Here is a 16778-nt window from a genome sequence, read left to right as displayed (position 1 = left end):
CATTTTAGTCTGCGTAAGTGTGGTCTAACAGAGGAAAGCTGTTCAGCTCTCGCTACAGTCCTGAGATCAAACTCCAGTCTGAAAGAGCTTGACATGAGCAACAATAATCTGCAGGATTCAGGAGTGAAGAAACTCCAGAACGTATTAGAAAATACAAACTGCACACTGAAGAAACTCAGGTGAGTTCAATCAACCATTTTTGATTATTTTTCTTCACTAATCAGGAAGAGAAAGTGATATTATTGATATTTTGCAGTGATATTAACTGTATAATAAATTTCAATCTAATTTTCAAATCCCTTTTCTGTAGACTTTCAGACTGCAGTATCACTGAAGAAGGTTATAAAGCTCTGGCTTCAGCTCTGAGATCAAACCCTTCACACCTGATAGAGCTGGATCTCACAGGAAATGATCCTGGACAATCAGGAGTGAAGCAGCTCAGTGATTTAATGCAGGTTAAAAACTGTAAACTAAAACTGAGGTGAGTCATGATTAAATGATACAAAATAATGATACAAATGATACAAAATTAACCTGATATGGAGGTGAATTAATTATTCATATAAATTTTATTTTACTAACTTTGTTCCAACAACTAATTGTGCTGTTTTTAAAACTGACTATTGATTACACCAAGTTCTGTTGAATTGAATCCTGCTTCATCTTCTCTTCTCCAGGTTTTTGAGTCCTGCTGCAGATGAAGCCTGTCAGTATGTGACTGGAATTATAGGTAGAAATCCCTTATTTATGAGAGAGCTGAATCTGAGTGGACATAAACTTGACATAAAATTTGTGAATTATCTCGCTGCTGTACTGGAAGACAAACACTTTCAATTCAACAAACTTCAGTGAGTAAATGTATACTTTGTTTTGGAAGTATTGGGCCCTCTTTATATTAAGTGTTATCAGCCATTATGTACTAACATTTAAATTGATAAAGTTCTCTTGGCCACCTCTTTGGCCACCCGCTCACAACTGCTGTTTCTGACTTATTTAGACATAGAACTGTCTCTTTACAGCCACATCACAGATGTTTTAGGCATGCACTGAACTTTGCCTCAGCGCCAAGCACAAGTCAAATGACTGCCAGAAAGGTATAGGTGCAGAGGGAGCTTTAGTAAAAGAACAGTATATATACGAGATTGTGGAGCAGATAATACAGCATGGTTAAAAATGGAGACAATTTAAGCTGCATCAAAATTTAGCAAATGCATGAATGTATTTTTTATATTTGCGTCACATTTAAAGGGATTGTTCACACATAAATGAAAATTCTGTCATAATTTACTCACCATCGTGACATTCCAAACTCGTAAGACTTTCGTTCTTCTTCGGAACACAAATTAAGATATTTTTTTAATGAAATCTGAATTATAAAAAGATGCAAGATTGCATCTTTTTATATTTTTGATTCGACAGTGTTGTTGGACTATTTTTCCTACGCACCTATCGTTTTTTCAGGTGTGCTGAGTTTGTGTTGATTAATGAAATCTGAGCAATTTCTGTCCCTCCATTGACAGTCTGGACAACTACCATTTTGATCCTTAAAAAAGTTCATAAATGGATCATAAAACTAATCCATATGAATTGATTGGTTCAGTCCAAATTTTCTGAAGAGACTTGATTGCGTCATATGATGAACAGATGTAATTTATATTACTTTGAGCACAATAAGTACATTGTACCTAACAATTAATCTTTTTATTATTTGTACTCTATGTACATAGTAATCAAAGACACCTAATATAAAGTGAAGCCGAAGTATCTTTAATATATAACATTTTATTTTATGTTTTACATTCAATAACTGGTTAAGGTGAAAATTTTGCATTTATTAACTTCAAATAACAACAATACAAGCAAAAGCATTGAAGAATGTCATTGCTGTTCATTAAAGAAGGTTTTGAGATAAACTGAAGAATATTTCCTCTCTTTTTCTTTCTCTGCAGGCTGAATAATAACAGTATTACAGAAGAAGGTTGTTCTGCTCTGACTTCAGCATTTAATTCAAATCCTTCAAACCTGATAGAGCTGGATCTGAGTGGAAATAAACTACAGAACTCAGGAATAGAGAAGATCTGTCATCTGCTGGAAAACAAACAATGCAGATTAGAGAAACTGAAGTGTGTATCTTCATTTATTTATATTTCTACATGATAACATCCATTTATAAATGTCCATTTGTCATGACAAATGATTAAGGCTATGGAGGCTGTAATTATTTTTGTACATTGCTATCTTTATTCTATGAAATATAATAAAATCTAATTAAGCAGATGCTATCGTTAAGGCATTTGTTGCTTATCTGTGGGGTGATTTTTTTTTAAATTAAAATGCAATTATTAACACATTTTCACACTTTCCATGGCAATGCTTTTTATAATTTTAAAAATATAATTATTAGTTAAATTTTTCTTATGATTTAAATAATGATGTCACTTTATATGCAATTTGCTTATTTAGTGTAGATCATGAAGTACTTAACCAATTCTTTCATGTACAGACTTTCAGACTGCAGTATCACTGAAGAAGGTTATCTAGCTCTGGCTTCAGCTCTGAGATCAAACCCTTCACACCTGATAGAGCTGGATCTCACAGGAAATGATCCTGGACAATCAGGAGTGAAGCAGCTCAGTGATTTACTACAGGATAAACACTGTTCATTAAAGACCATCAGGTAATAAAAGCATTCAGATATTTAAAAATAAACATTGATGTTTTTTGTTTTGTTTTTTTGTAACAGTTTTCTCAGAGTGTTGTAATACAATGTAAAAAATAACTGATTGTGCTTATTTCTTTTATTTGAATAATACAAATGTTCTCAATGAAACTGGAGACAATTATCATAACTGTAACTTCAACCACATACTACACACATTTTACATTAATACTACACTGGAGTAGAGGTGCACAATATTTAGGTGGCTGAGATATTATTGGCTGATCACTGGGAAAATTCAGTTATTATTATAGCACTGAGAATGGAGTTTACACTAATATTTTCACAGATAAGCAGTTGTGGTATATTTGTGTTCACAAGAGAATATCTTCAGACTGCAGTATCACTGAAGAAGGTTATAAAGCTCTGGCTTCAGCTCTGAGATCAAACCCTTCACACCTGATAGAGCTGGATCTCACAGGAAATGATCCTGGACAATCAGGAGTGAAGCAGCTCAGTGATTTACTACAGGATAAACACTGTTCATTAAAGACCATCAGGTAATAAAAGCATTCAGATATTTAAAAATAAACATTGATGTTTTTTGTTTTGTTTTTTTGTAACAGTTTTCTCAGAGTGTTGTAATACAATGTAAAAAATAACTGATTGTGCTTATTTCTTTTATTTGAATAATACAAATGTTCTCAATGAAACTGGAGACAATTATCATAACTGTAACTTCAACCACATACTACACACATTTTACATTAATACTACACTGGAGTAGAGGTGCACAATATTTAGGTGGCTGAGATATTATTGGCTGATCACTGGGAAAATTCAGTTATTATTATAGCACTGAGAATGGAGTTTACACTAATATTTTCACAGATAAGCAGTTGTGGTATATTTGTGTTCACAAGAGAATATCTGATGATGATTCAGTGTATTTGTCAGGTGGTGTCACGTGTGTTTAGACAAATTATATCACATTATCATTTTCTGTTAGTATTATTTTTGGCCATGTTTTATTTTGATCATCTGCTGTAATTAAAGATATGCTGTTTTATGTTTTCTGTTTATGTGTAAAGAAGTAATAAGTGAAAACACATTTCTGTACTTTCTGTTGCTGGTGTTTGCTTATACATGAAAATGGCATATGTTTTTTATTCTGTGTGTTGTTTTATCTTTATTGCATGCTGTAAATTTAATTTTAGTTTAATTCATTGAGACAAATGTTTGTAGTTAATTATTCTACTCTGTTTAGAGATTCATTCAGAATGGGAGCTCCTAAAGGCATAAAATTGGAATATTATCTAATCTGTAATTCTACTTCCTGTAGGTTTTTGAAAAGTCCTGCTGCACAGGAAACGTGTGATTATCTCACTGAAGTTCTGGGTAAAAGTCCATTATTACTGACAGAACTGGATCTGTTTGAAGATAAATTAGGAGACCTGGATGGAGAGAAACTCTCTGCTCTAGACACTGACAAGATACGCCATACAGAACGAGACCAAACGCGATATGCACACGTATATATATAATGTATGTATATATGTATATCTAGATTTTAATCGGTTCACCTCCAATAGTGGAAATAATTGAATAATACTATGTTGTTTTTGTTGTAGACAGTGGTTTTCATTTACTAACTGTGCATAGAGAACACATTTGTGCATTTTTACACAAGTCATGTCATTATTAACCTCACAACAGTGTTATCTCTTATCACAGTAATAAAATAAATAAATAAATAAAATAGCTATAACATTTGTTCACAATTATATTTGTCCCTAGGTTAAGGATGAAATTTAGAAACAAAGCACATAATGTAAAAATCAGTCTCCTACTTTCTTAAGTATCTTTCTTATACTGTACATAACCCAAATAGTGTTGAAAATTAACGGGAACTTTGGGGCAAAAATGGCACTAAAATAAGCAAAAATTCACCCCAAATTCACGATTTAATTTAGATCTGCTGATGTTACATCATATTTTCTTTTTAGGCATGTTGCATAAAAAGCGTGCAGCATTTTAACACGTTTGTGTTGAGCGTATACATGTAGTGCCAAATCCAAAGGTGTTTAGATTAGTGAAAATGTCGGACTTTTGTTCAGTTTATGGCACGCACTCACTCATCATTTTGCAGTCTAGACTTGATTTTAATGGGAGTTTTTGTAAGAGGACAGAACTCATGCGAGTCATCGATGGCTTCAGTGATGGGGATGTTCTTTGTTCACTTTCTGTATAAAATGTATTCCCAGTTTGAAAAAGTGTTTTTTTTTTCATGCTACTAAAATAACCAATTGATTTTTTAATGCGTGTAAAGCAATGAACTAATTCATAAATGGTTCTTAGCCCGAATAAGACGTGCCATTTCATTTCATTTGTTTTTTTTGTTTTATTCTATTGTTTCCTTGGTCATTATCTTCAGGGGTTTTGGTTCTTTTGCTGTTGTAGACTGTTAGAAAAGTAATCTGATGAAGTGATATGAAACTGTAATGCAGTCAAGACCTGCCTGGAACTACTTTAACTGTGCAGTTATTCAAAATAATCAACACATCTGTAGCCAGTCAGAACCATGCATTCATTTTTCTAATCAACTCTTACATTAATTGTGATTGTGCACTGAATGAATGGATGAATTTGAACCATAATGTTGCTTTTAATTCATGTTTTTATTTTCTCTAGACTCTCAGACTGCAGTATCACTGAAGAAGGTTATAAAGCTCTGGCTTCAGCTCTGAGATCAAAGCCTTCACACCTGATAGAGCTGGATCTCACAGGAAATGATCCTGGACAATCAGGAGTGGAGCAGCTTATTGATTTACTACAGAATCAAACCTATTCACTGAAGACACTGAGGTGAGTGAGTGTCCTTAAGTGCAATAAATTTAAGATTTTAGCTGAAATGCAATTAAACCATCAAACCATCTTTTATCTCTGTGTGCAACATTTACATGTACCTACATCTAGATTAATTTACCACATTTTACCTTTGAATTCAATTCTTTTTTAATAAATAAGAACTATGATTTGTGAAAAGATTTAAATAATTTAATAAATTCATTATTTCTTTTTGCAATGATTTGAGTTTAATGGTTATTTTGGATTATACTTGTAAAATTTAATTATGAGGGTTTTATATAAAAAAGAGGCAGTTTTCCACAAAACTCTCTTTTATGTTGCATTTGTGGTGTGAACAGTCTACCAAGTGCATCAAGATGATCTTCATTGTCTCCTGATCTACATCTCGTTGTAGACTTGACATCAGCAACAATAATCTGCAGGATTCAGGAGTGAAGAAACTCCAGAACGGATTAGAAGATAAAAACTGTGCACTGCAGAAACTCAGGTGAGTTGAATTATCATTGATTGCATGTAACATTTTTTTTTCATAATAAAATTTATTTTTTAACAGTAAGAAATATGTTTTTAATTCTATAAATCACATAATACTTTTTGATTATTATAAAACTTTTTTTCCAAATAGACTTTCAGACTGCAGTATCACTGAAGAAGGTTATAAAGCTCTGGCTTCAGCTCTGAGATCAAACCCTTCACACCTGATAGAGCTGGATCTCACAGGAAATGATCCTGGACAATCAGGAGTGAAGCAGCTCAATCATTTACTACAGGATCCAAACTGTCAGCTGAAGACACTGAGGTGAGATGTGATGAGATAATACAAAATAAATGACATGCAGGCTAAATATTCATACATAATATTATTTCAGTAATACAATAAGCTTTGGTTTGGTGCATCTGAGGTACTGTGTTGTTGGTGACAAATTGTTGTGGTATAAGCTACAGTACTGTTTAAATAGAAAAGCTCTGGCTTCAGCTCTGAGATCAAACCCTTCACACCTGATAGAGCTGGATCTCACAGGAAATGATCCTGGACAATCAGGAGTGAAGCAGCTCAGTGATTTACTACAGGATCCAAACTGTCAACTGAAAACACTGAGGTGAGATGTGATGGGATGATACAAATTAAATGACATGCAGGCTAAATATTCATACATAATATTATTTCAGTAATACAATAAGCTTGATTTGGTGCATCTGAGGTACTGTGTTGTTGGTGCCAAATTGTTGTGGTATAAGCTGCAGTACTGTTTAAATAGACATTATGAGCCACTAGATGTGCTGATACTCAGTATGTTACTAACTTTTTCTGAATGCACTGTAGTTTAATTTCCATCAAGCCCAGATTCTCAACACTGTATCCCTCTGCAGCAGATCTATGAGTCTCCAGTTCTTCACAAACATGTGGTGTCTTGAAAGATCTTTTGCCCTTCTTCTCTTCATGACATTTGCACTGTTGCACTGTTTCTGTTTTTTGACATCACTGTTTTTTGACACTTGGATGTCAAAAAATACTTTTTTATGTTCAAAGTAAAACAGTAACTAGAGCTTGTCATTAGGAAAAATAATGAATTTTGTTTTATCAACATGTTTTGTAAGGCAGTGGACATTTATTTCAGAATTAAAATGAATCCTGCTTTACCTTTTGCAGGTTTTTGAGAAGTTCTGCTGCAGAAGAAGCCTGTCAGTTTGTGACTGGAATTGTGGGAAAAAACCCGTTACTCCTGAGAGAGCTGAATCTGAGTTTACATGAACTAGGAGACACACGAGTGAATCAGATCTCTGCTCTACTGCAGGATAAACACTGGAAACTCAACACACTGATGTGAGTATTTGACATAGTTTAATATGTACTTGATAAATACATTTTCTCATTTGTTTGAGCCAGAGGCGTCACAATGTGAAGTATTAAAATTAAACAGGCCATTAAAAACAAATAATTTTCAAAAAATGACAATTAGCTTTAAACAGTAGGCCAAGTCACTTTGATCATGGGTCATTATTAATTATTTCACTTACTGTAGAGAGAGAGCAATGGTTTTCTTACAGAACTTACAGACTCCTCAAAACAAAAATGCAACATTTCAACAATTTAGTGCCTGTTTCAGAACAAAGCAAATTAATAATGTACCAACAGATCGGCCACCAATCTTTATCGGCTGACGTTCAACCTAATCCTTCAGTCCTGCTTAAATTCAGGGACAGTTTTTTATTTATTTATTTATTTTTAATTGCAGCAAGCACACATACAGCACTACTTTAATGAATGAACACTGGATCAGATTAATCTTTAATGTTCGTTGCTTGTTCATGTCAGTTCACAGTGCGTAAAGTTAAGAGATAAAACTTTTTATTTAAAAAATGCTGTAAAAGTATTGTTCATCATTAGTTCTTGTTAACTAAGGAAACCTTACTGTATGTAGCTGGGAACAGCAGACCTAAACACAATTGCCCCGATGAGCGAAAGGTGACATTGACATAAAAGAACCGGTCTTAAAATTGACGTGAAGCAAATGCATCTGGAAAAGAAGTAATGCTTTATAACGTAAATGCTGTTCGAGAGAATTTCATGTGTGACTTTCAGATGAAAAATTACAGTCAGGAAAACGATCCAAATCCTCCAAAACCTTAATTGATTTTCATGGATCTGATTCATTGTCTGTTCTCTTTCTGTCTTCAGTCTGTGTGGATGCAGTATTACAAGATACTTTGTGGCTATAAAATGGTTTCATGTGCTGAAATCTGACAAATTTGCTGTGAAAGAAGACAACTAAAATGACACAACTAAAATAATGTAACATGATGCATTTAACTCACATGAGCTTAACATGGATCTGAACCATTGTATTTTCTTTTTCTGTCTTCAGTTTGTGTGGATGCAGTATTGCACATGAACAGTGTCTCATCCTGACCTCAGCTCTGAAATCAAACCCATCACACCTGAGAGAACTGGACCTGAGTATGAATGAACTAGGAGACTCTGGAGTGAAACACCTCAGTGATCTACTGATGAACCCACAATGCAAGCTGGAAATACTAGCGTTAGTATCATTATACTGTACAGCAGTTACAGAGAGATTAAATGTCACTGATTAGTTAAAAAGGCCCAGTTTACAGTATTTAAACTGTATATGAGATTCACATTTGCTGCCAGCAACAATGGATGAGAGACAAAAAAAAAATGTATGTCTCTAGTTGTTTTTTTTAATGAATGAGAAGAAAACAACTGCTTCTGGCATTTGGAACTTAAAAACAGTTAAACTATGGAAACTAAAGACTATATGGAGGACTATATGTCTTAAATGCAGTATTAAAGAGAAACAGTGTGGGTTCCTGACCTCAGCTCTGAAATCAAACCCATCACACCTGAGAGAACTGGACCTCAGTGGAAATGTACTTAAACACACAAGAGTGAATAAATTTTATGATATACTGAAGGATTCATCCTGTAAACTGGAGAGATTGAGGTGAGGAACATTTACATACAACAAACAATTTAGTGTTTTGGTATTTTAATAAAACAGAATGAAAAAAAAAATATTTGTTTCATTTCTCTGAATGCAGGTTAAGGTCTTGTGATATAAAAGCTGATGATTGTTCAGCTCTGACTTCAGCTCTGAGATCAAACCCATCACACCTGAGAGAGCTGGACCTGAGTGGGAATGAAATAGGACAATCGAGAGTGGAAAACCTCTGTGATCTACTGATGAACCCACAATGCAAGCTGGAGAAACTAGAGTTAGTAATATTATACTGTACAGCAGTTACAGTGTGATTAAAGTTTATTATATAATGAGTTAATGGACTGATGATTCAGTAATATGTGTCAGTAGAAAAAACTAACTTTGAAGCATTTGAAACTTTGTGGCTATAAAATTTTCATATGCTGAAGTCTGTCAAATATTTTCTGCAAAAAGAGATAGAAGTAAAACCAGACTTTAAAAATGAACGTAACATGAATGACAATAGATTATTCTGACAGTTGTGTGGTTTTTACAGGACTAATGGTACTTTTCACTAAATCAGTTTTTATTAAGCAACATGTGTAATTTGTGATGGTAAACTAGACTCTAAAAATGACTTAATATTGTGATTCTCATTACAAAATTTTCTTGGTTTTCTCAAATTAACAATGTGAAAACAGTCAATTTAAATGTTATTTTTCAGTGGTATTAATCTACATTTATAATTCGCAAACTTTTTATGTCTGAGTGTGAATATGCTCCAGGCTTGGGTTGTAACTAATATCCTCAAATCACAGTTATGCTTCTGTCTTGGTTTATGGTTCAATAATTAAGTTTCCAGGTTTTTGCTTGTGTATTAGTGACAGTATGGTGTTTATTCATGATGCATTTAACTCACATGTGAACTTAACATGGTCTTTTCTCTTGTCTTCAGTTTGTGTGAATGCAGTATTACAGAGAAACAGTGTGTCTTCCTGACTTCAGCTCTGAAATCAAACACATCACACCTGAGAGAGCTGAACATCAGTGTGAATCAACTAGGAGACTCTGGAGTTGAAAACCTTGGTGTTCTGTTGGGCAGTTCACAATGCAAGCTGGAGAAACTACAGTTAGTATCATCATTACGCTGTACAGCAATTACAGTGTGATTTAAATGTGCTATTTATTAAGACAACAGGGCACAAGTTACAAAATGTATAGCACTGAATTTTCTGTCGTTTCCCCTTCTGAAGAAAGATTCAAAAGTACTATGAGCTAATGGACTGCTGGTTTATTATTTCTGTCAGCAGAAAGATCTATGTGCTGAAATCTGACAAAACTTTGCTGCAAAATGAGACAGAAGTGAGCGGACAAAAACTTGCATGACAATAGATTATTCTGTCATAATTAAATGGTTTCTATAACACTGATGGTGCTTTTCACTAAATCTAAAAGGGGTCATGAAATGCATGTCTGGAGGTTTGCTTATGAAGTTAGCAATGTTTTTTTCCCAAAAGTTTGTAAATGTTTGTAAAATTGATAATTTTCTATCCTCATTTTAACTTTGTCAAAAACACTTTTTCAGAAACCCAAGTAGACGCCCACTACTTGTGATTTATAATAGCAACAGTAACAAACTACACCGGCATGCAGTAAATTTAACTTGACTATGCTTTCTTCACTTGATATACTTATATTCCATTTAAAAATTAAAGAACAGTAAACTACACTAAAATGACTTTAAATTGAGATTGTGATTTTTCTCACATTAAGAATGTGAAAATAGTCCATTGAAATGTTTCAGTCAGTTCTACATTTATAATTCACAAAATCAGATCTACATTTATAACATATATTTTGACTGAGTGATGATTGTCTAAACTTGGGTTAAATCTAATATCCTCAAATCCTGGTTAGGAATTGGTTTATAGTTCTATAATATATTTTTCATGCTTCTGCTGGTGTATTAGTGTGCTATATGACATTTAGTTACAGTATGATGCATTGAACTCACACATTAACTTAACATGGATCTGATTCTTTTCTCTTTCTGTCTTCAGTCTGTGTGGATGCAGTATTACAGAGAAACAGTGTCTCATCCTGACTTCAGCTCTGTGTTTAAACCTTTCACACCTGAGAGAACTGAACCTGAGTGGGAATAAAATAGAAAACAAAGGAGTGAAACACTTATGTGACGTACTGAAGGATTCACGCTGTAAACTGGAGAGATTGAGGTGAGGAACATGCTTAAAAAGGTTTAAAATCATTTCAACATTGCAATTTAAGAGTCGAGTTCACATTATATTTGTGGAAAATAATTCCTGTTGTGTTTTATGAACTGATGAAAGCAGGGTCTGTTATAAACACCTGACAGGTACCAAACACATGACAAACGCGGGTGATAATTTCATTACAGATTAGCTTTAAATGTGCAGTGTGGCACAAAGAACCTCAGTAACAGTAACATCACTAACAGTCATGAAGAAATGTGTAACTAAGATACTTTTAAAAAAATGGCAGAGGCCACAGAGTGAACAACAGCGGGGTAACAGTATCAGCCAAGCTGCCCGAAGTACATGCGCCTCAAACCAGAGTGTAAGCAACGGAGCGCAAAAAAGGCAATTAGTTTTATGCAATAAATTATATTTGTGATAAGAGTAACTGTAATGATATTATAACATTAACAGAAAATAACATTGATACGTTGCAGAAGAGTGAATGTGTTCCTGCAGAATCTTCTATCTCTGACACTTCGATTGTGCTTTTATTTTTCTTTATTATGTAGAATTTGTTGATTTTTAAACTGCCCTGTTTCCTTCATTTATATTTTAAAACATCAGGCAACTTCTGTTGGTCAATACTGTGAATTTCCCTGTTAGATCTGAACTCAATACAAAATTCATCATGTCAGGGAAATAAATAGTACATTTTAAAAAGTAAATGCATCAGTCTGGTGCTCTTTCAGGGAGAATTAAGAAACTGGATCTGTTAAGTGTTTTGTTGGCCAAGGGTTTTTGGCCATATAAATAACAATAATATAAATAATAATATACAATTTATATGACAAAAAGAAGTTTAAACATAACAGTGCTTTTGAAAATACAATAAAACAGTACACAAAATGGTAAAATTAATCAAATGTTTCAAACAGATTAAAGTGCAAAAGAACACAGCTAAAAAGTTCAATAATATAATCAGAATCAGAATCAGAATTAGAATCAGAATGAGCTTTATTGCCAAGTATGTTTACACATACGAGGAATTTGTTTTCGTGACAGAAGCTTCCACAGTGTAACAGAATGACAGTGACAGAACAAAAAACACAGATAATAAAAAATAAAAAATAGATGCCAGGTATGTTTACACATACGAGGAATTTGTTTTCGTGACAGAAGCTTCCACAGTGTAACAGAATGACAGTGACAGAACAAAAAACACAGATAATAAAAAATAGAACAAGTAAATAAGGAATAAAAATATATAAATTGACAGTTGTATGTGCAGGTATATTACAATAGACAGTTTTTGTATGTACAGGTACTGTATATTATGTGCAAATTTGAGGTGTAGTCTGAGTATGTGTGTTAGATAAATAAGTGTATGAGTGAATAAATAGTGTGTGTTCCACAGTTATTGTTAAGTGTTCATGAGATGGATTGCCTGAGGGAAGAAACTGTTCCTGTGTCTGGTCGTTCTGGTGCTCAGTGCTCTGTAGCGTCGACCAGATGGCAACAGTTCAAAGAGGGAGTGTGCTGGATGTGAGGGGTCCAGAGTGATTTTGCCAGCCCTTTTGCTCACTCTGGATGAGTACAGTTCTTGGAGAGAAGGGAGGGTTGTACCAATGATTCGCTCAGCAGTCCGGACTACCCTCTGTAGTCTTCTGAGGTCAGATTTGGTAGCTGAGCTGAACCAGACAGTTATTGAAGTGCAGAGGATGGATTCTATGATGGTGGAGTAGAACTGTTTCAGCAGCTCCTGTGGCAGGTTGAACTTCCTCAGCTGGCGAAGGAAGTACAACCTCTGCTGGGCCTTTTTAACAATGGAGTCTATGTGAGTGTCCCACTTCAGGTCCTGAGAGATTGTGGTGCCCAGGAACCTGAATGACTCCACTGCAGTCACAGTGCTGTCCATGATGGTGAGTGGGGGGAGTGCAGGGGGGTTTCTCCTGAAGTCCATGATCATCTCCACAGTTTTGAGCGTGTTGAGCTCCAGGTTGTTGAGACTGCACCAGACAGCCAGCTGCTCGACCTCCTGTCTGTAAGCAGACTCGTCACCGTCCTGAATGAGGCCGATGAGTGTGGTGTCGTCTGCAAACTTCAGGAGCTTGACAGAGGGGTCTTTAGACGTGCAGTCGTTGGTGTAGAGGGAGAAGAGCAGTGGGGAGAGAACACAACCCTGAGGAGCTCCAGTGCTGGTTATACGGGTGCTGGATGTGTATTTTCCCAGCCTCACTAGCTGCTGCCTGTCTGTCAGGAAGCTGTTGATCCACTGACAGACGGAGGTGGGCACGGAGAGCTGAGATAGTTTGGGCAGGAGGAGGTTTGGGATGATAGTGTTAAAGGCCGAGCTGAAGTCCACGAACAGGATCCTCACATAAGTCCCTGGTCTGTCTAGATGTTGCAGAACATAGTGCAGTCCCATGTTTACTGCATCGTCCACAGACCTGTTTGCTCTGTAGGCAAACTGAAGAGGATCCAGCAAGGGTCCAGTGATGTCCTTCAGGTGGGCCAGCACCAGTTTTTCAAAAGACTTCATGACCACAGACGTTAGAGCCACAGGTCTGTAGTCATTAAGTCCCGTAATTTTGGGTTTCTTTGGGACGGGGATGATGGTGGAGCGTTTGAAGCATGAAGGGACTTCGCACAGCTCCAGTGATCTGTTGAAGATCTGTGTGAAGATGGGGGCCAGCTGGTCAGCACAGGATTTCAGACAGACTGGTGTAACACAGTCTGGGCCTGGTGCTTTTTTCCTTTTCTGCTTCCGGAAGACCTGGCGCACCTCGTCTTCACTGATCTGAATTGCAGGTGTGGGGGAGAGGGGGGTTGCTGGAGGTGTGAATGGTTGTGTGGAGAGGTGTTCAGGGCGGGTGTGGGGTGTTTTTTCAAACCTGCAGTAGAACTCGTTTAGATCGTCTGCCAGTTGTTGATTCTCCGCAGTGCTGGGGGATGGTGTCTTGTAGTTGGTGATTTCTTTTAGACTTTTCCACACTGATGCCGCGTCGCTGGAAGTGAACTGAGTCCTTATTTTTTCCGAATAATTCCTCTTTGCCACTCTGATCTTCTTTTCCAGTGTGTATTTAGCCTGTTTATACAAGACATTATTCCCCTTCCTGTGAGCATCTTCTTTGGCCTGACGGAGCTGTCTGAGTTTTGCAGTGAACCATGGTTTGTCATTGTTGTAAGTTAAATGAGTCCTGGTAGGAATGCACGTCTTCACAGAAAGATGTTACAGTCGTTACAGTCTCTGTGAGCTCGTCCAGATCGGTGGCAGCAGCTTCAAAGACGCTCCAATCAAAACAAGCTTAACAAGCTTGTAAATCCTGCTCTGCTTCATTAGTCCATCTTTTTACAGTCCTTAATACAGGTTTAGCTGATTTCAGTTTCTGCCTGTAGGTCGGTATAAGATGAACCAAACAGTGATCAGAGAGCCCCAAAGCTGCCCGTGGAACAGAGTGATATGCATTCTTTATTGTGGTGTAACAGTGATCCAATATATTACTGTCTCTGGTGGGACATGTGATGTGCTGTCTGTATTTTGGCAGTTCACGGGAGAGATTTGCTTTATTAAAGTCCCCGAGAATGATTAAAACAGAGTCCGGGTGTTGTTGTTCTGTCTCTGTGATCTGATCAGCAAGTTTCTGTAAAGCGGAGCTCACGTGTGCTTGCGGAGGAATGTACACACTTACGAGAATGAACGAACAAAACTCCCGACAGTTAATGAAGAGCACTTTTAGATCTGGACAGCACATCTTCTTTAACACAGTTACATCTGTACACCACCTCTCATTGATGTAAAAGCGTGTCCCGCCGCCGCGTGATTTCCCCGTTGATTCTGCGTCGCGATCTGCTCTGAACAGCTGAAAGCCCGGCAGACTCAACGTGCTGTCCGGAATGGCGTCTTTCAGCCAGGTTTCCGTGAAACACAGAGCAGCAGAGTTAGAAAAATCCTTATTTGTCCGGGAGAGCAGAAAGAGCTCGTCCGTTTTGTTGGGTAAAGAGCGGAGGTTCGCCAGATGGAGGCTAGGCAACGGCGTTCTGAATCCGCACTGTCTGAGCTTCACGAGCGCGCCGGCTCGCTTCCCCCGTCTGCACGTCCTGAAGCATTTGATCAGCGCCACAGCTCCCCCGACTACAATGTCCAGCAAAACATCAGAATAATCAAAACCGGTGAAATATCGGGTGGTGTGTACTTCCGAATGTCCAGCAATTCGTCTCTGGTGAAACTGATTGCAGGGATATAACTAAAGACAGGACAAACTAACAAAAACATAAAAACAACTGCGGAGCACGCCACGGAGGCAGCCATCAGCGTCGGCGCCATCTTTCAGGCTCCTTTACAGAACCTTTTTAAAGATATATTTTCTGGCATGTTTTAGTCCAGATTAAAATGTAAAAATGTTTTAGTAAAAATGTTTTTTTGAAAATAAATACTAAGTCTTTAAGTATTTAGTGTTGTTTGATAAACACCAAAACGAATACAAAAATCTGAATGGCTGATTGAAAACGTAAATATTTTTGACTTCCTTCTCTGTGAAAGGTGCATGTCAGGAACAGAAAGTAGTGCAGTCTGCTTTGTTTAAGGGGGTTTCCAGGGAAAATGCTGTTCCATTAGCACCATCTACTGTCAGAGAGTGAACTGCAGTTTCATTCAGTCTGTCTCCTTCACTCCTGGTGGTTGACTGAAGCAAAAGTGCAAGTTTATGTTAATGAGAACTTTAAAATATGTTTGGTTCATTATCAAACTATGGTGGGACAAATTAGACTATAGCAGGCCACCATAGTTTAAATAATTAATGGGAAACACTGGGAATTTCTCTGCCACTGGAAAGCCATTAGGTGAAATTTCTCATCACATGGTTTCCCATTGAAGTGACTGTGAGTTTGCCTACAAAATGATGCTAAGAAATGACAAACATGACTGTGCCCTCTGGGTTAATATCACACTCTGGGTTAAAGGGGAAATAATTTTCTTCCTCTGTCTGCTTGTCTTTCTCTTTCTAGTCTAAATGACTGTGGCATTACAGATGTTGCTTGTTTGGCTCAGTCTTTGGCTAAAACAAAAGTACTGCAGTTTTTAAAAGAGCTTGATCTGAGTAACAATAAAATAGGAGACTCAAAGCAGCAGCTCAGTGATGTGCTACGAGACTCAAACTGTGAACTGAGGTGAGTAAACATTCATTTGTCGCAGTCATGCTAACACAAACAGACAAACATCATGTAAACTGTTTTAAATGTATTATATTTAAAAAATATATAATAAAAAATATAAAAGTCTACTTTGTACTAATTAAAATATAGTAACAAATTTTCAACTTGTTCTACTCACTGTTGTTTTCTTCTGGTTCCTCCTTACAGTCTGGAGAAAGAACATTCGCTCTGGAGAGCTGGTGTGAACTACGTTAGTGGATGGTTTACTTGGTCTAAAGCTCCGGAGGAACCTGTGAAATCAACAGATCAAAACACGTCGTCATCAGATGATGAATCCTCAGAAGGTTCTCTCTATAGTACTGTTATAAATTAATATGTGTGATGGTAATTTTGGTGAGATGTTGCTAAACAGCAAGCAATTAATACAAACAATGCCAAACT

General features: G+C 36.5%; 1 protein-coding gene across 1 annotated transcript in view; it reads left to right on the top strand.

The window, feature by feature from the left end:
* LOC107739202 (ribonuclease inhibitor-like) overlaps nt 1-16356 on the top strand; it is a gene marked incomplete at its 5' end in the record, with an annotated part of 17246 nt that extends 890 nt beyond the window's left edge. Inside the window, 11 exons of the mRNA XM_016551223.1 lie at nt 2-179; nt 311-481; nt 678-848; nt 1950-2123; nt 2504-2677; nt 5922-6014; nt 7179-7352; nt 8395-8568; nt 9926-10099; nt 11031-11204; nt 16191-16356. Coding sequence (XP_016406709.1) covers nt 2-179; nt 311-481; nt 678-848; nt 1950-2123; nt 2504-2677; nt 5922-6014; nt 7179-7352; nt 8395-8568; nt 9926-10099; nt 11031-11204; nt 16191-16356 — 1823 coding nt within the window. The remainder of the gene's footprint in view (nt 1; nt 180-310; nt 482-677; nt 849-1949; nt 2124-2503; nt 2678-5921; nt 6015-7178; nt 7353-8394; nt 8569-9925; nt 10100-11030; nt 11205-16190) is intronic.
* Nucleotides 16357-16778: the final 422 nt, after the last annotated feature.

Source organism: Sinocyclocheilus rhinocerous, unplaced genomic scaffold, assembly GCF_001515625.1.
Source record: "Sinocyclocheilus rhinocerous isolate Xijiao unplaced genomic scaffold, SAMN03320098_v1.1 scaffold4753, whole genome shotgun sequence".
In the NCBI taxonomy this organism is placed as follows: Eukaryota; Metazoa; Chordata; class Actinopteri; order Cypriniformes; family Cyprinidae; genus Sinocyclocheilus; species Sinocyclocheilus rhinocerous.
This window is presented reverse-complemented; position numbering and strand designations above follow the sequence as displayed.